Here is a 25,055-nt window from a genome sequence, read left to right as displayed (position 1 = left end):
TTTGCCGATGTGGTCTCTACCGGTGAGAGGGTGGAAAACTACTTGAAGACGTGTAAGATCCAAAGTGGGGTTGGATCATCCTCCGGGTCGAAGAAGCCATTCACAGGGGGGCAGAAGAGGAGAGAAGGGGATGCAAATTCCGTGTCTTCTTATCAGAGCAGGGGTAACCGAAGGAGCAATTTTCAGAATTACCATCAGCAACCCTATGTTGCAGCTGTGACCATTCCGGCTGCAGCACCAGTGCAACAACAACAACCCCAGCGTCAACAACTAGGCGTTTCGACACTCTTCCGATGTCGTACGCCCAGTTGCTTCCCAACCTTCAACAGTTGCAACTTGTGCAGTTACGCACTTTGGCTCCTCCTATTGGCAGGCTTCCAATGGGTTATGACACCAATGCTAGATGTGAGATCCACTCTGGGGCACCTGGCCACACTATTGAAAACTGCAAAGCTTTTAAGCACGTAGTACAGGCCCTTATTGACTCAAAGGCCATTAACTTTGTGCCGACTCCTAATGTTGTCAACAATCCTATGCCGCAGCATGGTGGAGCAAATGTTAACATGGTTGAAGGAGAAGTCAAATCAGTCAAAGATGTGTTGAAATTGAAGACTCTGCTGTTAGATCTTAAAGAATACTTGCTAAAGGTAGATGTTTTCCCTGGTTGCGGGAGCGGATGTTTGGGTTGTGTTGCACAAAGTGGGGGTTGTGTGAGGCTGCAGCAGGGTATCCAGGCCTTGCTTGACGATGGTATCCTCCAAGCTGAAGACCTATCTGCCCAAAAGTCTGTTGAAGGGGTTGTTGAAGAGGTGTGTGAGAATGCAGATGTTGATCCTCTCTTGTCTGAAGATGCTGTTGGTGTTGAAGAATTTACGAATGTTGTTCCTGTTGATTTTATAATTCCTAATGATGTAATTAATTTTCCCGATGTTGTTGTTGATATTCCAAACATTGTGTTTGATTCTGATGTATTTGTTGAACTTGATTCCGATGTTTCGGATGTTTGTACTTCAATGAATGAGATTTCTGAGTATGACTGTGATGTTGCCACTATCATAATTTTCTACCTGACTGCTCAGATCAGTGTGCCAGTAGCGCAACCGGTACCACTAGTGCGACCGCATCGATCCACTATGACCATCACGACCCCTGGTCCTTTACCTTTCACCAGCGAAAGGGCCATTCCTTGGAATTACGGGGGGAGTATGTACACGCATGATCATAGAGTGGAGCAGCCACTGAAAATAGAAGAGGTGCAGGATCAGAAATCTGAACCTGAAGTTGAAATAAAAGATCACGCAATGGACAATGTTGGTGGAATCAGGCGATTCACCAGAAGTGGTAGGCTGTTCTCACCACCAGTTACCCAATCTGATAGTGTTTACGCCATGGTGAAGACCAATGGCAAGCAAGTTGTGAATGAGGGTACCTCTGCACCACAGGCTGGCTCTGAGCCTGCTTTCGTGAAAGATGTGGATGAGCTCTTGAGAATCATAAAGAAAAGCGACTACAAGGTAGTCGATCAATTGATTCAGACGCCGTCCAAGATATCCATTCTCTCACTTCTATTGTGTTCGGAGGCACACAGGGAGGCACTTCTGAAGGTCCTTAATGCTGCATATGTGCCTCAGAAGATCTCAGTGAACCAACTAGAAGGGATTGTTGCAAATGTTCATGCAAGCAACGGGTTGGGTTTTACTGATTCTGACTTAACACCAACTGGACGCGATCATAACAAGGCTTTGCACATTTTGATGGAGTGCAAAGTCACTGTGCTATCCCATGTTCTGGTGGATACAGGTTCCTCTCTCAATGTGCTACCCAAGAGAGCCCTGTCAAGGTTAGATGTAGAAGGTTTGATCTTGAAGCCTTCCGATCTTGTCGTGAAAGCCTTCGATGGTTCTAAGAGGTTGGTATTCGGAGAGGTAGAATTGTCGATTCAGATTGGATCACAAACCTTCAACACCGTCTTCTATGTGATGGATATCAATCCTTTTTATAGCTTCCTGTTGGGTCGTCCTTTGATCCACAATGCTGGGGTAGTCTCCTCGACCTTGCATCAGAAGATCAAGTTCCCGGTCAACGGAAGAATTATCACTGTCTGTGGTGAGGAGGATATTCTGGTCAGTCACCTGTCTACATTCAAGTATGTAAAGGTAGAAGGTGAGATTCATGAGACCTTGTGTCAGGCTTTTGAGGCAGTTCAAGTCAAGGTTGCAGCTCTAGTGGAAGAGGTTAAAGCAGGTGCCTTTATTTCGTCCTTCAAGCAGGCACAGGCCTTGGTAAATTCAGGTGTTGCTCCCGGTTGGGGACGTCTGTTGGATTTACCTATAAAGGAAGACAAGTTTGGGATTGGGTATCAGCCAGCATTGACTTCTACAACTTCAACGCCTCAGACTCGTCAGGGGCCGATTACTTTCTCTAGTGCTGGCATCATTCAGTATGGCCAGATCTCTGCAATCAACGAAGAAGATGGGGATAGTGATTACGACATTGACAACTGGGTGCGTCCAAGGGTCCCGGGTGAAGTTCTCCGCAATTGGTCTTCTTAATAGATTATCCAAGTCACTCTTCTTGAAGAGTAATTTTCTTTGTTTATTTGTGCATATCCAAGTCTTATGTTCCGCCCAGGGCGTAATGACTCATTGCAGGGCTCATCTATGTGAATACCTGCATTTTTTATCATAAATGTAGCTTGTGTAGTGGAGTATCAAAACCCTAAGGTTTGGTGGTTCGATTATCCTTCACCTTCATTTCCATTTAATCTCAGATTTTGTGCTTAGGATTCTTGACTTCAATTGCTTAATTTCCAGAATTTTTTGAGCTGTAATTAGGATAGATGAGAGATTAGGATAGAAGAGTTGGAGAGGAGTAAGAAATTGGTGTTTTTTCTTGAATCCGACCAACTCCGCCACGGTGGTGCCGGAGCTTTGATGGTGGTTCTGTTTTTCCTTGAGACTTTGATTGGTTGACTGGTCCAAGGAGTGTTGACTCCATATTTTCACTGCCACTTGTAGCAATAATATTCTTGCTGATAGCAATTTTTTTTCATTATTGTGCTGAATTCCAGCAGGCCATGCTGATTGGGCCCTAGGCCAAGCAATTGTCCTTCCGGTTCTGTTTTCATACCCCTGGCCTAATATTGTTCATCTTAATCATGATAATCTCATAATTGATTTAATCAATTCCAATTTTAATTTTGTTTTTGTCATTAATCATGATGTTGCTTTTTGTATGAAATAGATTTTAATTCCTGTTTTTTGACGTTTAGGATTTAGTATAATTTTAGACTAATTAGCTTAATTCATGCTTAATTAGGTTAATTAGGACTAGGTTTAATTTTTATAATTTTTCAGAATTAATTTTCATGTGATTAACCATGATATGCTTAGAATTTCGTTTGATTTGCCATGTTAACTTCCATGTACATGATTAGCCTCACTTTGATTTTGGGTTACATTTTGTTTGTGGTTAATGACTAAATTGAAAAGTTCATTTCAATTTAATTTGGTAAATGTTTGTTCATCAAGATCATTATACCATTCTATCATTTCAACATTTCATCAATTTATTTAGCATTTTAATTAGCATTATAATTCCATTTTATTAGTGCATACTAACCATTGTCTTTTTTTTGTGGTGACGTGTGAATGAGAGATCCAAACCCATCCAAGTTATCCCTTTTATTTTTTATTCATTAGCTTGTATCGTTTGAAGTGTCATGCCACTTGTATGGCTTAGGCATGGCACATTAGTTGTAAATTGTATTTCCCTTTCATGCCTTCATGTTGTATTGTGTGGATCCCCCCTTTCGGGTTAAATGTTCCCCCATCCCCTAGTCATGTAATAGCTTAGATTTATTGTTTTCTAGTTAGTTCATCATGCATGTTAATAACTAAGATGGAATACAAAATGATAAACAAAGCATTTCAAAAGAAACAAAAGGTACTTGATTCAATGTCAAGTTGTTTTCCGAATAAAACTCACACCATTGCAACGTGAATACTTGATCCAACATCAAGTATTTTCCATCCACTCCATGATCCATTCTATCATCTCTTCTCCATTCTCTTCTCAACCTTATTCTATCTCTCACCTCCATTCTTCACTCACTCTCTTTTCATAATAAATTCAAATGCCTGATACAACGTCAAATACCTTTTTCAAAACCATTTTCATAATAAATTAGAATGCAAAATGGGGTGTACGTGTTTGTACACAACATTCAAGTACTTAGGTCGTCGGCCGTACCTAGCCTGAGGACCCAACACTTGGCTTTCCCCCTTAAAACATCTAATGATTTAAACAAGTTAGATCTAGGTGCTATGAGGGAGAAAAAGAGTAGTTAGAACTTCATTATCCTCTCAATTCCCAAGTACTCTGATCGTTGACCGTACTTAATCAAGGGTCAGATACTTATCACTCTCTAAGTTCCAATGATTAGACTTGCCAAACTCTTTTCACAATTCAAATCTTTTTTTTGGATGAAAAAGAGTGGTTATTGCAACATTGTCCTCTCAACTCCCCAGTCATTGGACCGTTGACTGAATCTAGCCAAGGGTATGATGCTTGTCTCCATGCATAAAATCGACCCCAATAAATCAAATCATCTTTTGCCTTAGGGCTTTCTATTAAAAACCTTTCAATAAGGACGTGTTACTTCCGTTCTACCGTGAACGAAGCTTAAGCCTCCATGTGCGAGCAAGTAATGTTTAACTGCTAGAGTGCAAACCAAGCATATCTGTAGCGGGAAATTCATGATCATCAAGCTACTGACAAGCTAGAGATCAATTAACAAGAGTCGCCATCGTGCTTTTATTGTTTCCAAGGGAAAAGGGAAAAAGTACGAACAAAACCCAAAAGGTAAGAAGTTTTCAAATAAAAACTAATAAAAAGTCAGAGATCACAAGTAAGGGGGTTGGTTACACAGAGGGGAGGTGTTAGCACCCAAAGTGTCCTAGGTACTCCTAGGGAACCCTTTTTATGTGCATATGTATTTTTGTACAAAGTGATGTTTACAAACAAATAGAATGAGGGGATGAGAAAAGAATTCATTAATTATATTTTTGTGTTTGACAAGACCTTCGGTCTTGTGCCTACGTACCAACATAAAAATGAGGGATCAAAACCTCGTAGTTCGTGCTACAAATTTCAAAGTGGATGCATTGATTTTAACAAAATTTAAGTTTGAAAACCACGAGGGCCTAAAATGGTTTGAATGAGTTAGTTCTTTTTGGCTTTTTGAAAGTTTAAGTCAAGTATAGTTAAATTTATTTACAAGTTTGATTTAAGAAAATAAGTTTGAAAATGCAATGGCATAAGGCCAAAGTTTCTATCCTTTTGAAAGTGGTCAAAGTTTAGAACAAAAGTAATTCACACAAAGAAGTTTTTGAAAATGGAGGGAGAGATTTTGAAATTAAAGAAATTGGGAGAAGATGAAGAGACTATCCTATGCACAAAAATTAAAAGTTTAGAGTTGAAAAGATCTGACCAAATGGGTAGCAATCCAATAGATAAGTATGTCAATAGAAACCCAGAATTCCCTTGGACGTTTTGAATCAAACAACACACAAATGCACAATTATATTATATTGAAGAGAAAGACATCAAATAAAGATGTCCTCATCCAAGCTTATCCACTTCATGATCCTCTTCAAAATAGCCCATGCAACAGATGAATTCCACAAGTCATAGGTTCAAAGTAACAGCTTCACAATGATCAATGTTGCAGATGAATCTTAGAGAGATCTTCAAAGATATATCAGATGAAATTCAAATTGCAAGCACTTGGTTCTTCAACAGATTGGCATTGGCCAAGTCCATTAGCATAGGAATGTTGCCTAAGTTCTAAGTCTGTTTGCTCAAGATCAAACCAACAGTCCACTCAAAAGTTTTTTATGGGTTTTTTGTTATTATTATATGCATCAATGGTCAAAGATCACACAAACAAACAAAGTAACACAAAAAAAATATATCACACAATATGGTCCAAGTGGACAAAGTGAAAATTACATTAACATAAACAATTAGAATGATATGTACAATGGCAAATGAAATAAAGTGCTAAAAGTAAATTGCATTAAAGTAAAAACTTGAGATTAAAAGTTAGTAGTTAGTAGGTTAGAGGTTAGTTTTGTTTTGCTTTTTTCATTTCAAGACATTCTTTGGAGAACACTCAACCCACTTATCACAAGCATGGATCCTTGAACCAAAATATCTTCCAAAGGAAGGAAAGAAGGCCAAGTTTCCACACAATACCATGAAAGAGGGGAGACTTACAATCTCACTAACTAGAATGCTTATGCCTTTTGTGTCACAAATTTAGTGCTATGTTAAGCAATTGTAATTGGACTTATGTAGAAGTCACAACTATTTGATGTCGGGCAATAGACTTTTGGTGTTAATGCATGTTGGAGACATAGTATTATTAACTATGCTCATGAAACATACCACACACACAAAATATGCAAAAGGTGTGGCCTAATCTCATCTATACTCATGTCAATTTTTCAATCAACTAGCATTAGGACTTTGAGATGTCATTGGCTAAATGAAAATGAATGGATGAAGAAGGGGAATTAGATGAAGAAGGAAGGGGATGAATGAGATCACAAATTGGTCAAAGGAAGACTTTTACCAAATTAATATCATTCATTCATTTTGGGAGATGGAATGTACATTCCATCAATCCCCAAAATTCAATGATATTAACTTAACAAAGTCAAATCAACCTTGGCCAAGGTCCAACCACAATAAACAAACTCAATCAAGTCAATACAAATGGTCAACACAATTTAATTGGCATTTATTCAATTAAAAATAATAAAATAATGCATTTAATCAAATATGTTTTGTCCAATTCCTAAAATCCCATCAAAACACCAAAGAAATGGCCATGAGATTTATCATAGGTCAAACACGGTCAAAGGACCTTGGAGAAAAAAATTCATAATTTTTGGACACTTAAAAATATTTTTAAACAATTAAAAACAAATTCAAAATCAATTAATTCATGGAAAATATTAATAATTATCCAAAACATAATTTTAATTCAGAATATTAAAGAGAAAAATATTTGAATTTTTTTGGTGAAAGTCCCATATTTTTTGGATCAATATTGAATTTAATATGAATTATTGAAGAAAATGCAATTAAAATAAAAAATTAGAAAATGTAAATTACGTGGACCATCAGATCTCCCTCATTAATTGAGGTGGCAGATCTGATGATCCAAAACGCACGTTCCACATGCTCTCTAGTCAACTGCGTGACAAATGAGGTAATCACAAGGGACGGTCAAGATTAGAACATGAGACATGGATCTTATGGTTCAGATGTTGGCCAAGTCATCGCCGGAGCCAGAGCTCCGGTCATCTTCTCCGGTGAACCTCACCGAACTGGTCAACATAAACCATCACCTAAAAAAGAAACAAGGACATGATCTTAAAGAGAAAATGGCACTGAGCTTGAATCTGACCTCCATTCATTCCAATTCCAAATATATTGAGAGATATGTGGAATTGAAAATTGAGGTACATGAATTGAGTTACTTCGATTTGACCTCAAAGCAACTCAATCTTCTTGCCTATATTGGTAGGACTTCAGACAACCAAAGAATCAATGGAATTGAGCAAGAATTTGAGAGAATCGAGGAGTTTAAAATTTCTGTAAATTACCTTCAATGGAGGTTTAAACACGATGGATCTTGATCTGGCTTGCGCTTGAACTCACTATACTTGCTTGCAGAAAGAGAATGGAAAGGTTTAGAAGCAATGGATTCCTGGAGAACTGAATTCCAAAAAAATGGAGATTCAAGCTCAAATTCAAATGAATTTATCAAGTTTATCCTATGAGAGTGGAGGGTTTTCAATGGGGGATCAAAGCTGGCGCAATGGTGTGTGAAATTCTGAGCAATTGAAGCTCTATTTATAGCTGAATTATGTGATATTTGCACACTCACTTCCACTTTCCAAAATTGGCAAATGATGATGCAATGCTGCATGGGCGCACATATGCCCATGAAATGATGGTTTGAAGGTCAAAATTGGAGATCAGATGTGTTGAGGTTGGCTTAGATTGCAAGGCAAATGTACATTGGTGTTTGAAGATTGATCCATGCCAAATGATATCAGCCTGTTTAAGCCATGTGCGGCCTATGCATTTCTCATCCAAAATGAATGAATTTGAGCTCTTTAGAAAGGTGGGATCAAGGGGAACAAATTTTATGTTCAACACTTTTTCATTTGGAGCTTGAAACTTGGATAAATTTGAGGTGGAAGTTTGGAAAAATTTGACATATCAAATTTTTTCTAAGTGTCAAGCCATATGTCTCAATATTTCACCTTGCTTAACTTTTTATAGGAGCTTCAAATGAGAAATGTGTCTTCATAAAAGTTATATCTATCTCAAGACCTTCAAAATGGTCACCAATTTCATGTAATTTGGATTTAAATGATAGAGTTATGCATTTTTGAAGTTTGGAAAAATCACTTGATCAATAGTGTAGGTCAAAAGTGACCTATAATGTAGCCTCATATCACATGCTCAAAAAAGTTGAATTAGCTCTCAATCAAAACATCAAAGTGGAAAGACACATTGAAGTTAATTGTTCAACTTGGAAATCTTTCATATCATAAAAATTGAGCAAGTTATGTCCTTGGGAAGTTGACTTTCAAATTAGGGTTTAGACAAAATGACCTATAATGTTTCAACATAGAAAATTATTTTCCAAGATAAACTAGCTCTAGGTCTCAACATGAAATTTGTTTGGAATGTCATTTAGAGTAAGTTTTCTCTTGGAATCATTTTAATATGGTGAAAATCGTAGGAGATAGGGTCTAGGGAGACCCAGTTTTGATCAGATGAATTCATATGGCCAACCACCATCAACGAACTTGCTAATTTCCAATTCTCTTGACTTTATTTGCTCATGGTAGATCATATGTGCATAATATGATGAATTTTGAAGTGTCAATTGAGAAATTTGATCAATTGGTGAGATAGCTTGTTGGAGAAGTTACTCAAGATACCTAGTCAAACTAGGGTTTCCAAGGTAAATCACCCTTAAACTCTTGAAGAAAACTTGATCAATATAACATGTAGAGATAATTGGGACTCATATATGATGTTCATAACCATTATTGAATCAATTCTTGGTTGTGCTCTTTGTTCATGAGGGTCTCAAACCCTAGATATGGACTTGATGAATCAATGAGATCATGCCCTGCCTACAAAAGAGTTAGACAAATGCAAAGACATATTTTTGGTATTTTAGTTAGTGAAATGATAAAATACAAGTATGATACAATCACAAAATGCTTGGTGATCTCTCCCAAAACAAACCCAATGAAAGAGGGGTAAGGAGGATGCCAAGGTATGATCCCAATGTTAATGCTTATGATGAAATTGCATGAGGGATCTTAGGGTCAAAATTGGGGTCTTACAGTATCCACTTTACCGCAAACAAGCAAATATTTTCCGCTCCCATGAAAGAGTATACAAGCAAATGAACAGTAGCGCGCGAACGTCAATACTGTTCAGTAAAAACAACCAAACAAATACTCCATTTTAAAGTCGAACTACAAAGCTCTGACTTCCTTATTGCACGTATGAGGATACATATGCACAAGGGCCCAAATCCTTGGCGAGCACACTAAATTAAAACTTATTTTTTCTCCTATCTCATTCTCTCATCTCACTCCCGATAGTAAGCAATATACAGATAAATAAACATCCATACGCATTTAATACGAGCAAGTGGTTCCCATGGAGTATCATGGATGTGAGGGGTGCTAATACCTTCCCCTTGCATAACCGACTTCTGAATCCGCTCTTGGTTGTGAGACCATTTCTCTCATTTGGGGTTTTATAGCTATTTTCCCTTTCCTTTGGAATAAATAAAATTTGGTGGCGACTCTGTATTTTTCACGGCACTTCAAAGGGGAAGGGGAATGAGAGAAACCGAAATTGGTCATGGGAGGAATTTTATCAAATTAAAATCATTAATTCATTTTGGGAGATGAAATATACATTTCATCAATCCCCTAAATCCAATGATTTTAATCCAATAAAAGTCAAATTAACCTTGACCAAGGCCCAAACAAATAGTCAAACATCACAAGACCATAAAAATGGCTCAACATAATTTTTACACAATTTATCAATTAAAAATCAATTTAAGAATGCATTAAAATACAAATTAGTTTGGTCAAAACATAAAACCTCTTCAAAACACCAAATAAATGACCAAGAGATTTATCCTAGGTCAAACAAGGTCAAATGACCTTAGACAAAAAATTTCATCATTTTTGAAATGTCAGAAGTATTTTTAAAGAATTTAAAATATGCATAAAAACATTTAATTCATGAAAAATATCAAAATTAATCCAAAAAATAATTTTAATTCAGAAAATGAAAAAGAAAAATATTTAAATATTTTTGGTGAAAGTCCCATATTTTTTGGATTAAAAATGAAATTATTATGAATTAAACAAAATAAAGCAATTAAATGAAAACTCAGAAAATACCAAAAAACAAGGGCCATGAGATCTCCCTCATTAATTGAGGTGGCAGATCCGATGGCCAAAATTGGAAGAAAAATCAAGTGGTCATAACACTTTAAGGGCATGCATGTCAGGATTTTACATGTGCATAATGTAGTAAGGAAATTTGTTTTCAAGAATGGGAGTGGGGGGTCTATTCATAATGAATGATGCATGTGAAACTGCATATGACCAATATGGTTTTGGTAAGTTTGAGTGGTAAATAAGTGCACGAGCAATATTGAGAATTTGTTGATGTTTTCTCTTAACTCTCCCATTTTGTTGAGGAGATTCTACATAGCTTGTCTAATGCATAATGCCATGAGAAGCATAAAATGAAGGAATTGTGAATTATGAGCCATTTTTCAGTTCTAACAATCTTAACTTTGTGGTTATGTTGAGTGAGTATGAGATTTATGAAGTTGATCATATGTTACCATCAATGAACTTAAACTTCATCTTTCCTACAAGAGCTTGATGCATCGAACGACCCCAAGAATGATAGTTTGTGCCGTTGAGTTTTAGTGATATGCTGACTGAAGAAGGTCCATCACTAGGATGAGCAAAGAAAAGACTCGATTGGTCCAATTGTGGATCAGTAGATTGATTGATAGGAGGAGCCATTTTAACGTGAAAATGACGCACTCTTAGATCAAGAGGCTCAATATACCATGTTAAGAGATTAAAAACTCCATGAAAGCTCCATGGATAGAGCTCAAGAAAGTAAGGAAGAAGAACAAGTGAAAAATCATGTTGAATTACTTAAGAGTTACAATATGAGCATGATCATATATATAAACTATATGAAAAACACTATCTAACATGCATATGCAAGTAGTGTAACATGCACAACTGAATTCTATTATGACAGTTACAACAAACTCAACTGACTATATTGCTTGCATGTGAAGTAACTCTATTTCCATAAGGAATACTGTGAGCTATGTATTTCTCTTTCTCTAATGATGTTTGATCATTCATTGTTGTATCATTTAACAATAGGTATCAATTTTAAATACGAGAGCGCATTTACAAATTCAAATAAATCTTTGAGAAAAAATGATAAACATAAATTATTAAACTATAATTTGAATCGTGTTTTGGAATAATTTAAACTATTATGAGAACTCTAATACTTCTATTGTATTTGTTGATAGCTTCAAACACACTAAAAAATTTGATTGTGAGATAAAGAGTAATGACAATTAAAATTTATAACTTTAAGCAGCACATTAACATGTTAAGAGTGAAGATAAATACACAACAAGTCAAAAGAAGATAAAGATAAAATCACAAAAAAACATGTTTATCCAATTCAATCAAACTGATCTATTGTGGCAAGAGAGCAACTCTTCGATTCACTATACTTCCAAAAGACGTTTTCTGTGATTACAATAGAGTTACAAGAATTTTTTTCCAAATTCTCAAGAACAAACCCTACTTTCTACCCAAATGTTTCTCTATCTCTCCAGCATTCTATATATGAATCACACAAGCTCAATATCTTTATAAGTGTTTCCCAATCTCTTTAAATACCTATAAGGATTTCCCAAATTCGAAGAACTTCAGAGAATTCCAACCCTTGTGTCTCTAAGTTTCCTAAAAGGATTGCTAACCCAACTCTGAAATTCAGAAGGTTGTGAAGACAAAAATAATAAAGATACATATTTATAACTAATGACATTCAACGTATCCTTAACTAGGGTGGCAAAACGAATCCGGTCCGTTAGGCATGCCTGTTTTTTCCGTACTTTAGTGCGAGACTTGCCAGGGATTAAGTCACCCTCTAATGTGCCCGCCTCACTTTGCCCCATTTTTTTGCAAGCTTTTGCGAGCATGGGTATTAACATAATTTTATGCACTTTTATGCCTAAAAGGTGCAGTGCTTGGGGGCAAGCCCCGCCGCGCCACACATTTGTGCGGGGATGACTAATGTTTTAGTCCCACACCTTACACTATGTTTGTCCCGCCTCATTTTTTGCGGGCTTTTGCAGGGCGGGTCTAAACGAGGCGGGCATGCCCGTTTGCCACCCCTATCCTTAATGGGTCCATAATAGAACTCATTAACAATTGACCTGTGAACATAAACAATCAAACTCGATAGACGCAAACAAAATGAACTGAACCTGATCCTTGATGAACCTCGAACTGCCCGTCAGACCCGAGCTGTCGCTGCATGGATCGTCACCTCCAACTATTTGAGCCACACATACCACTTTCATCTTCGCAGACGGCCAACCCTCTACGACTCTGCCGCTCGTCGACTTCTGATTGACCGCTAGGACTCCCGCTGACGTCGCTGACCACCACATGCCAGACTGCTCTCGTTACTCTAATGCCATTTATTGACATTCTTGATTTTCTTTTAATTTATGAGAATCTCGAAACTTTTTTCTTTCTATCACTCATAATTTTAAAAGAAACTTCTATTTAAATCATCTACATTAGTACATGTCCAAGAAAATAAATTAAAAAAACAAATTACTATAAAATAAAGTAGTTTTGGGATGAGTAGACATATAAATATGAAACTCATACAACTATGAAACTAACAATTAGCACATTAATTGTGTAACAATATTTTATACAAAATTTCAATCACATATATGTCATAATTACTTTGTAAGATTAAATATATGCAATATAAAAATTGAAATAACTATTTTGTAGAAATGAAGATGTGTGGTCGTTTCAAAAGAAATCAAACTATAACAAAAAAAAAAAAACTCAAATTTGAAATCAAACTATAACAAAAATAATTCAAATGTAAATCTTGTGCATGACCCAAATCACATTAGTTCAAAAAAACAAAAAAAAGAAGATAAAACTCGACCACTTGGGTAAAGAATGAGAGCTTGTTATACAAGAAAGGGCATTTTAGAAATTCCAATCTCATTCTATCAAACAAAAGAATAACCATTCTCACACACTACATTTCCTTCAAGTTGTTGTAGTAGTAGTTGTACCTCCACCACACCTTATTCTAGTTTTCACAAAAAAACAAGTTACATTTTACCTCAACAAACCACTTCATTTGTTTTTTATACTCAAGCGACTCCATATATTAATCTTACATTAAAGTGTTTTTCTTGTCTTATTAACTAAAATAAAGAAGAAAATTACAAACAATGATGAATGAACATGAATGAACCCCACACTTTAGTCCTCTTGATAAATAGTGCCTAGTGTGCCTAGATCGAACTAATGCATTCTTACCTTATGTCAATTTTTTATAAACCAAAGTATCTTAATTACATATAGTAAAAACTTAAAGCTTTATTATAAAGAAAAAGAAGGGAGGCGCATGTTAGCATTATGATTTGTTTTATCTAAATTCTGAAAAAAGTTTATATTTTGAAGCCAAAAGCAAACAAAGGAGGAGACAATCAAACCACGTGATCTGTAAAAAAACTTACCTACCTGCAACCAAAATTTTCTCTCTCTTTCTTTTCTTGCACATACATATCCCATTCCCATTATTCTCTTTCATCAACTCCCATACATCCCTTCACTCCAATCAATCTCTATACTTTTTAGATTTAATTAATTAATAAAAGAAATATACTAGTAGTATACTTTAGAACTAATAATTAATTAACCATAAATTAAGTATTCTAGTGGTTAAAGATTCTATTTATACTTATACCTATACAACACAAGCATATATATTTGAATTGTGCTAATAAAGTTACAACTCATTGGTAGAGTAATAAAGTAATATATGGTAATTTCTTTTTAAAATTGGTTGTTTATAAAAAAATTATTGATTAATAAATATTAACAACTTCTTTATATTAATGTTTAGTATAAATAAATATTATCGTTAGAAATTAAATTTCAAATCAATAAATTACTTTTTTTCTTTTAAGTTTAATTTGGTTCAAACTATTATTTACTTGATCCAAATTATTAATATCAATGATTGATTTTTTATATATACAAATATGAATGATATTTATTGTTTATATAACTAAAAGAGTGAGAGTACAAATCTCTCATTAAATTTAATTGAATGGTCCAACCATTCGTTCATTCGGACATAAAATCTAATAGAATAAGTCATCAATAATTAATATTTTATAATAATTGATCATGATTTATTAATAATTAATTATGTTAATTTATATTTAGTTAATTAAATAATTAATATGTTAAAATATTTTTTGTATTTTAAATTTAAAGTTTTATTGACATATTAGTAATAAAAAGTAAAAAATAGAATAGTTAAAAATATTTTAAAATTAAAAGAAATAATATTTATTGATAAGTGAAAATAATTTGATGAATAACTTAATAACTTAAACTAACTAAAAATACTCAAAACATGATTCACCAAAACAAAATCTTGTGCCAAAAAATTACAATAAATTAGTCAAAATTGTTAGTATTATTATTAGAAGTGCTTTTGATTTTTTGAAGAAATTTTGTTTACTGATTATGTAGCTTTATGTGTGTACATCTCTACATTTGTGTCCACTTTGTCATTTTTGTTTTGTCCTTTGTTTGTTGGTTCTTTCTTTGGTTGTGAGCGTGTTTCATGCTCAGTTGCTTTTTATTCTCTGCAACTCTTAAAAGTAACAAGATAATGGTAGCAATAATAATAGAATCAATCACTAACAACAACAACAACTCACATGGAATTTCTCTACAATCCATTCACAGATCTCAAGGATCTTTTACAATTTCTTCAACTTTCTAGCTTCACTTTCTTCCCAGCAATAAAGTTTTGTTCTTTTTAGTGGTTTTTCTCAGTTGGATTCAAATTCTCCATTTCCTTTCAACTTTGTTGAAAAAAAAAGCAATTTTGGCATCTGGGTTCTGTTTGTTGATGCTCATTGAGTTTTGTCTTATAGGAAAGTTGATGTTTTTTTGAAGACAGTGTTTTTTTGCTTTATTGGAATCTGATTCCAAAATAGTGTTTTTCTTTTCTGTGTGTGGATAAGGTGATAAGGTTGGACTCAGGTTTCTCTATGAGAATGTGTTTGTCAAGTTATTAATTATGGTGGCTTTGTGTAAATGAGACATTTCAGAAGTGATTATTACAGAAGTGATTATAGAGAATGGAGGTTTGTAATTTGGTTTTCTGGATTCTTGGTTTGTTTCTTCATGTTCTGATGAAGATTTCTTCTGCTACTCTATCTCCTTCTGGCATAAACTATGAAGGTTAATTTTTCTTACTATTTTTGTTTGAGTTTCTTTCATTGAGATCTTTAAGTAGAAGTTATTGTAAGGGTATGGATTGTCTCCGGTGAATTTTTGACTGGAGAGGGTCCTGTGAAACTCAACACCATTCAATAATTTTTTAATTAATTTTTGTATATGTACTTGAAAGAAATCAAGTGATGAGATTTCACTGAACTTTTTTTAAACGGGAGACAATTTCTTCCCTTATTGTAAAGCATAGTTTATTAATTGATTATTTAAGGTAATACTCACAAGTTGAGCTTATTGGCCGGTTTAATTATGCTATGAAAGTTGAAAGCTTAATTAAAGCTTAATTTAGGAACTACCTAATTATCTATCATATAATAGCTTCTAAGACCTTAATTGGTTATCTTTTTAGGGTATTTTTCTATTCATAAATAAAAGAGCTTTGAGATTGAAGTTCTTACCCTTTTATGTTTGTTTATTCAATGAATAGTTGTGGCTTTGATGGCTATAAAAAATGATTTGAATGATCCTCACAATGTTTTGGAGAGTTGGGATATAAATTCTGTTGATCCATGTAGTTGGAGGATGATTACTTGTACTCCAGATGGCTCAGTTTCTGCACTGTAAGTTGTTTAGTCTTTCAATAAGTGGCAAACAAGTTTCAAGAGGTTTTGATTTTTGCAAGAGGCTCTTTGTTTGAATTTTTCATTTGAAAGAATTTTCTTTTTTTCTTTCAGGGGATTGCCTAGTCAGAACGTGTCTGGTACACTATCTCCTAAAATTGGAAACCTTACTAACTTGCAATCTGTGTAAGTATAAGCCGATTAATGATTATTACTAACATGATTCATATCGGTGCTTTCTTGAGTCAAATTGTTTTCATTTAAGTTATAAGTTGTTTTCGTAAGCTATCAGGAGAGCTTATGAAACTAAGTTGAAAACATGTAATGTATGTATCATAAGTTGTTTTCATGAGCTCTTCCAAATATTTTCATCCGAGCTTATGCCGACCAGTAGATAAGCATGCCTAATGAGTTGTTTACATATGCAGGTTACTTCAGAATAATGTTATTTCTGGTCATATTCCTTCGGCGATAGGAAGCTTGGAAAAGCTTCAGACACTCGATCTCTCCAACAATGAATTTAGTGGCGAGATGCCGAGTTCTTTGGGAGGTCTCAAGAACTTGAATTATTTGTAAGTTACAAAACCATATGCGTCATCATACAAATGTTAATAGTCGCTGAGATTGTGAAATTTTTGTGTCTCATTCGATTTCAATTGTTTTGTGTGTATACTAGGCGGTTAAATAATAACAGTCTTACAGGAGCCTGCCCTCCGTCTCTTAGCAACATCGAAAGCCTTACACTTGTGTAGGTCTTTCTTACCTTATCTCCAAATTCTATTTATGTATATTTTTTATCAATCGAAGCGACAAGTGCTGAATCTGAATGTATTTTTGTTATACTTGCTCAACGCAACTTTAAAGCTTTGATTTCTCTCTTAGAGGATCTCTCTTAGAAAATGGTATATTAAATGCAGGGACCTGTCCTACAACAATTTGAGTGGTTCGTTACCGAGAATATCGGCAAGAACATTGAAGTAAGTTTGTTTTGCATTTCATATTGTCTTTACTTCTATGTTAATGTTCACAATAAAACGATGAAGTTAATATCTTGCTCCAAATTTTACTTGCAGGATAGTAGGCAACCCGTTAGTTTGTCCAAAAGAAAACAATTGTACTACGGTTTTGCCCGAGCCACTTTCGTTCCCACCAGGGGCTTTGGAAGGTGTTAATGACATATATCTTTGTACTCTACTTTCATGTTTTTTCATAATTTTAATCTCTTAGTGACGTGATTAGATGTATTACTTCGATTTTCAGCCAAACCAGATAATGGTAAAAAAGGTCATCATGTAGCACTTGCTTTCGGTGCAAGTTTTGGTGCTGCGTTTGTTATTGTTACTATAGTCGGGCTTCTTGTTTGGTGGCGGTATAGACACAACCAACAGATATTCTTTGATATTAACGGTTTGTCCTCGCTAAAGCTTATTCACTTTCTTTTTACACGTCTATTTCATCAATCATAAATTGCCGTTTACTAAAAGTTTGTTACTTGGCAGAGCATTACGATCCAGAAGTGCGCCTCGGTCATTTAAAAAGATATTCGTTCAAAGAGCTTCGGACTGCAACTGACCATTTCAACTCAAAGAACATTCTAGGAAGAGGCGGCTTTGGAATAGTTTACAAAGCCTGCTTGAACGACGGATCCGTTGTGGCTGTTAAACGGCTAAAAGACTATAATGCAGCTGGCGGTGAGATCCAATTTCAAACGGAAGTTGAGACAATAAGTTTGGCTGTTCACCGGAATCTTCTGAGGCTTCGAGGGTTTTGCAGTACTCAAAACGAAAGACTCCTAGTTTATCCATATATGTCTAATGGAAGTGTAGCCTCTAGATTAAAAGGTTAGCTCAATGAACTCATAAACTCACTTTATAACTGCGTGTTGAAAACAATTGCTAAATACTGAATCTCATTGGATTTGGATTTATGTACCAGATCATACAAATGGTCGACCGGCTTTGGATTGGACGAGGCGAAAGAGAATAGCTTTAGGCACAGCAAGAGGGTTGGTTTATTTGCACGAACAATGTGACCCGAAAATTATCCATCGAGATGTTAAAGCAGCCAATATATTGCTAGATGAAGACTTTGAAGCAGTTGTTGGTGATTTCGGTTTAGCTAAGCTTTTGGATCATAGAGATACTCATGTAACCACTGCAGTGCGTGGCACCATTGGTCATATCGCTCCGGAGTACCTATCCACCGGCCAGTCATCAGAAAAGACCGACGTGTTTGGATATGGAATTTTGTTGCTTGAGCTGATCACAGGTCATAAAGCTCTAGATTTCGGTCGAGCAGCAAACCAGAAAGGTGTAATGCTTGATTGGGTACGCTCTTTCTCCCGACTCTCGTTTTTCAGCATCTCCTTTTGTTTAGTGACCATATAAATCATGTATAATTCGCAACTTTCAGGTTAAGAAGCTACACTTAGAAGGAAAATTAAGTCAAATGGTAGATAAAGATCTGAAAGGAAACTTTGACATAGTTGAATTGGGAGAGATGGTTCAAGTAGCACTTTTATGTACGCAGTTTAATCCGTCGCACCGTCCGAAGATGTCAGAAGTGTTAAAGATGTTGGAAGGGGATGGCTTAGCCGAGAGATGGGAGGCATCACAGAGGATCGAAACACCGCGGTTTCGGTTTTGCGAGAATCCGCCTCAAAGATATTCAGATTTTATAGAAGAATCATCACTGATAGTAGAAGCAATGGAGCTTTCTGGCCCTAGGTGACAATTGTCTTAGTTTTTTTTACCACTATAGTTCTCATGTTTAAATGGACATTGTCATTAGTGTCAATAGGTAGCTATGTAATGGTTGTATTCATCTGTAAAAAGGAAGAAAAAAAATGGGAAAGCCATGTATAAGTCTTATCTTCTTTGTTGGAATGCTGATTTAGCTGCTTCATTAATTTTTTGAATCAATGTTAGGAAATTCCAAATTGTACCATTATTGATGTCTCCTACAAGTGAAAACTTTCTTCACCTTTTAGTAGAGGTGACAAATAAGGTCCAATCCATTGTCTGAGTATGCTTGCCTGTATATTTTTTGTGAGACAGACTAAAGCTTAAAGTCCACACTATGTTCGTCGAGTATGCTTGAGACAGACTAAAGCTTAAAGTCCACACTATGTTCGTCTCATCTCACTTCGTTGTTTTCTCTCCAGGATTTAGGGTTACAAGGCTAGCATGTCTATCCCGCCCCGCCCTCGTAATCTGTATGGGACAGGCCAAAACTTTAACTCTTGCACCGTCGAGCCCTCATTTTTTTTCTGGACCAACCAAATTATTGACATAATCATGAAGACACCTACACCTATAAAGGATGAACTTTGACATTGACACTTAGACATGACATGCCACATCATGGACACCTTGACACAGATGATGAAGTACAAATTTCCACTAAACCACCAAAAACCAAACAAGAAATACAAAACTACAAGAAATACAAAACCACTAAGCAATAATAGTTTCAAAAACTATGACAGTAACCAAAACAAATATCTGAAATACATCATGATGATTACATAAGGTACCCCCCACCCTCAAGTCTATAAAGGCTATAAAAACAGGGAAAGAAAAAACAAGTAAAGTTCCAACCGAGCAGCAAAAGTCCATAACACAAGAGGCAACAAAATTACATTAATACCACTCTCTCGGCCCCCATCAGTCAGTGTGCAGTGGCAGTTCCATCAAATAGAGAGGGTATACATGTGCACCTTTGAGTTATGATTATTTCGAAGTAGAAAAATCTACTGAGGACCCACCTATTCCTACTTCCATACCCCACAGTTTTCATAAATGCTCATACCCTTTGGACCTCACCTACTTTATGTTTTATAACAAAGTTTAGACTAATTTTTTTCTTTGAAATATTTTTTCTTAATTTTTGTGTGTAGTTATGAGATTTTTTTTAAAATAATCATATTTTTTAAATTAATTTTTAAAATAATCAATATTTTAAAAAAGTTACCGGAATAATCACATTTACAAACAGATGGGTCAGATGAACTGTCGCATCCATTTAAAAGAAAGAGGAGGCGCCACTGATGATGATACATGCTTTCAAAGCATTGCATGGAGGCGCCAACAACCATGGCGCCTATGCATATGCATGTGCCTTGGTGTATGCGTCAATTCATCTGGCGCATACACCTTAATATATTTTTTATTTTTATTGTTTATTTAATAAATAATAAAATAATTTTTTTTTAAATTATTCATGATATAATAAATGTTACATGGGAATTGAGAAAAAAATTCAATGATCGGTCCGATCGAAACGTCCTCCTGTTCCACATCCAGGTGTGTTAGTCTGTCTTCGAGGTCTCCCACGATTTTCTTGAGGTGTTTGGGGTCTTTGTGTGCTGACCTGATCCAATGATGGCTGGTGTGAAGGTCCGAAGGAAGTTCCAGCGATTTAAGATGTGTTGTCGTTGATTCCTCCAATGACGACACATCTCTTTTGCGAAGTCTCTCCAGTCGGAATATCCCATTGGGCATCGACTCTTTTTTTATGTCAATCTCCCAAACACGTCGGAGGTTCTGGAATTTGTTGCTGCATGCCGAACTGCAGTTTTACCCGGTCACTCTGGTGCATCTCCACAGTAGTGAACCAGATAATTGGTGTTTTTACTGTCCAAACTGCAACATCATCATGGTTAACTTGATGATCAAGACCTAAATATGTCCTCCAGATAAACTATACAACAATACGACACGATTAGATGATAAATAATTTGATAAGTATTTTTAAATTAAAATAGAGTTGTGTAGGAGTATTACATCGTCTGGTCCAATGTGGTCCAATAGATTGCGATATACTACTATATCATGTTTCAGACACCTATTGTAGTTCATCCCTCTAACTGACCACCTAGGTCATAAATAATTGAAAAATATTATTTACAGTTAATTGTAATATAAAGTCTAATTAATTAAATGATAAAGTGCTAAACTTACTTTGTTGCAAATGAGAAAATTAATGGGTTCTCGTTTATCGGGACGAGTGACGACATTCTTGACCAACCCCATGCTTGTAGCAAATACGCACATGAATAAAAAGTACAAGTGTTTTTTTTGACATTTTTACACATCTTACTATATAGATTGACCAATACAGTTGAACCCCAACTATATGTGCTTACCTTATTAATGTTGCGTAACAATGGTAAATCCATAATATTTACCGTATTACCAGTACTTTCTGGAAATAAAAATTACCAAATAAAATCATAATATAACACCAAGCTTTAATTATTTTTTTGTACTCAGTTGATTCTTCAGACAATATTATACTCGCATAATGTTGTTTGAGATATTTTAAATTTATACCTTGCCCCATAACTTGACTGAATGACTCTCCCTCAGCTTGGTTGTCACACAAAGGGGCACCCAATAATTCATTGTAGATAGAGTTATCCTGGTTAACTCTACCATTCACGGCCTTACCATCTATACATAGACCCAACAACATGTAGACGTCCTCAAGTGTGACAGTACACTCACCAAAAGAAAGGTGAAATGTGTGGGTCTCGAGTCTCCATCTCTCCAACAAAGTAAGAATAAATTTGTAGTCAACTGAGTACGAGACTATGTTGAGGAGATTTTCAAAACCACATCCTCTAATATATGGTTCTATCAAAGGATCGTGGAGTGCATATTCAGGCACATTGGATCCTAATAAAACATAATTAAGAAATAAAATAAGAAGAAGTAATATACAATAAAAACATAAATAAGAAATAAATACAAAATAAATACGAAATAAGTAAAAAGAGAGTAATAACATGCAAATGTCAAGATATTATCGATTTTTCCTCTGTGTTCATCACCCATAGTCAATAGAGACATAATGTTGCAGAGGTTGAGTGTGGTAAAGATGGAATGTTGCAGAGATTGATTGTTAGTGTTACAGATGATGAGATGTTGTGAGTTGATGCCCTATTTATAGATGAGGAAGTATTGAAAAGGTTGAATACCGCGAAGAACCTTCTTTCAAACAATACCACAAAGAAATAAGATTGTCAAACGCAGACGCAGTACAGTGGATTGATAGTATTCCATTGGAGAAGTGGATTAGGGCATATGACAACGGTCAACGTTGGGGCCATATGACAATAAATCTTGTGGAATCGATGAACTATGTCCTCAAAGGCATCTGAAACCTACCTATAACCGCTTTGGTGCAGGCAACATATTTCAGGCTAGGGGCGCTGTTTGAGACCAGACGTTCCAAATGGAGTTCAGTGTTATAATTTGGCAGTTGCTTAGTGATGCTTCAATGAAATTCATTAGACAAGAAGCTGCCAAAGCAAACACACACGTGGTCACGAGGTTTGACCGTACGAAAGGTTGGTATAGTATTGCTAAGTCCATGAATCACAATGAGGGCATGTTGATGGGACAATATAGAGTGGAACTAGATAGATGTTGGTGCGACTAAGTTCCAAGCCTTTCGTACGCCCTGCTCCCATGTCATTGCGACATGTTCAAAGGTTCGAAGAGATTCATCCTACTTATCATCTAACGTTTACAAAGTCATAAGCCTATCAAATGGTTACAAAATTATTTTTTTAGTAGTGACAAAAGAGGATTAATGGCCAGAATATCAAGGGGACATTGTCTGGCACAACAAAGTTATGCGAAGAAAGAAAAAGGGTCGCCTAAATAGCACCCGTATTCGAACCAAAATGGATATGGCGAACAAAATGGTTAGATTATGTAGTCCATGCCGTCAGTCAGGTCACAATCGTACTAACTGTCCTAGTGTTGGAATGAGCACAACAAGATAAATTCACATGTATCTCTTTTGCAATATATAAAAAACAAAATTTGTTTCATATTATAAGTTTGTGAGGAAATACCATTACATAAACTACAACACAAACAACTACAATAATTAAAATACCATTACTATACTTAAGCGATTACAACCATTAAAACAATTTTGAACATATTATGCACCATCCTGCGAACGTCTCTGTCAGTCTTAATATCCACCCATTCACGCACTTCTCCATTTTGGTTGAACGTGGACTCAAGCCATTGAATCCTTCTAATCCTCTCACCATCAACAATTTCCCCTTCTAACCAATGACCCAACATATGATTAAGACTTTCGAATGAATCTATATTCCAAAGTCGAATCTTTATCGGAGACGCGACGACGGAAAAGATTAAATTGACATTTCTCTTTTGAATGTGAAAAGACATGGTTAGAACTCAAAAACTTGAAGGAGATGGAAGTTGAATGAAAGATAATGTGGTTGTAGGGTAAAAGTTGTGTGAGAAATATGGGTGAAGGGTGAGTTATTTATAGAAGAAATATCAAAACTGCATGCGTCAAAGGGCTAGGTGTCACACATGTGATGACATGCATGCGCCAGAAGCATGTAGGCAAGCACATGCATGTGCCAGCAGCCTTGGTGCCTCCATGCATTGCTTTTAAAGCATGCGACAATGGTGATGGCACCTCCTATTCCTTTTAAATGGATGCCCTAGTTTATCTGGCGCATCTATTTGGAAAGGTGGTTATTCCGGTAATTTTTTTTGAAAAATTGGTTATTTTAGAAATTAAATTGAAAATTATGGTTATTTTTAAAAAAAATCTAGTTATGAAATAAATTTATTATAAATATACTTTAACTTTTGTTAAAATAAAATAGTTGTCTAAATTGTAAGACCCCAATTTTGACCCTAAGATCCCTCATGCAATTTCATCATAAGCATTAGCATTGGGATCATGCCAAGGCATCCTCCTTGCCCCTCTTTCATTGGGTTTGTTTTGGGAGAGATCACCAAGCACTTTGTGATTGTATCATACTTGTATATTATCATTTTACTAATCAAAGTCCAAAAATATGTCTTTGTATTTGCCTAACTCTTTTGTAGGTAGGGCATGATCACCATTGGTCTATCAAGTTCATATCTAGGGTTTGAGACCCTCATGACAAAGAGCACAACCATGAATTGATCCAAGAATGGTTTTGAGCATCATATATGAGTTCCATTAATTCCTACATGTTATTTTGATCAAGTTTGCTTCAAGAGTTTGAGGGTGATTTGCCTTAGAAACCCTAGTTTGACTGGGTATCTTGAGTAACTTCTACAACAAGCTATCTCAGTAATTGATCAAATTTCTCAAGGGACACTTCAAAATTCATCATCTTATGCATATATGATCTACCATGAGCCAAGAAAGTCAAAAGAATTGAAGGTTAGCAAGTTGGTTGATGGTGGTTGGCCAAATGAATTCATCTGATCAAAACTAGGTCTCCCTAGACCTTATCTCCTACAATTTTCACCATATTGTAAGACCCCAATTTTGACCCTAAGATCCCTCATGCAATTCCAATCATAAGCATTAGCATTGGGATCATACCTTGGTATCCTCCTTACCCCTCGTTCATTGAGTTTGTTTTGGGAGAGATCACCAAGCATTTTGTGATTGTATCATACTTATATTTTATCATTTTACTAACCAAAATACCAAAAATATGTCTTTGCATTTGCCTAACTCTTTTGTAGGTAGGGCATGATCCCCATTGATCTATCAAGTTCATATCTAGGGTTTAAGACCATCATGACAAAGAGCACAACCATGAATTGATCCAAGAATGGTTATGAACATCATATATAATGTCTATTGATTACTACATGTTATTTTGATCAAGTTTTCTTCAAGAGTTTGAGGGTGATTTGCCTTGGAAACCCTAGTTTGACTGGGTATCTTGAGTAAC

At 35.6% G+C, this 25,055-nt stretch overlaps 1 protein-coding gene across 1 annotated transcript; it reads left to right on the top strand.

Annotated features, from left to right (window-relative positions):
• Window positions 1–14,984: 14,984 nt before the first annotated feature.
• LOC127119286 (protein NSP-INTERACTING KINASE 3) lies at window positions 14,985–19,261 on the top strand. The gene is made up of 11 exons (XM_051049494.1): window positions 14,985–15,704; window positions 16,183–16,315; window positions 16,430–16,501; window positions 16,744–16,887; window positions 16,992–17,063; window positions 17,233–17,292; window positions 17,389–17,480; window positions 17,576–17,722; window positions 17,815–18,156; window positions 18,251–18,642; window positions 18,728–19,261. Exons 1-11 carry the CDS (start codon window positions 15,602–15,604, stop codon window positions 19,043–19,045), a joined length of 1,875 nt encoding a protein of 624 aa, XP_050905451.1. The 5' UTR covers window positions 14,985–15,601; the 3' UTR covers window positions 19,046–19,261.
• The last annotated feature ends 5,794 nt before the right edge of the window (window positions 19,262–25,055 follow it).

Source organism: Lathyrus oleraceus, chromosome 2 (genome assembly GCF_024323335.1).
Source record: "Lathyrus oleraceus cultivar Zhongwan6 chromosome 2, CAAS_Psat_ZW6_1.0, whole genome shotgun sequence".
Classification (NCBI taxonomy): Eukaryota; Viridiplantae; Streptophyta; class Magnoliopsida; order Fabales; family Fabaceae; genus Lathyrus; species Lathyrus oleraceus.
Note: the sequence above shows the minus strand (reverse complement) of the source record. Positions and strands in the feature narration are given on the sequence as shown.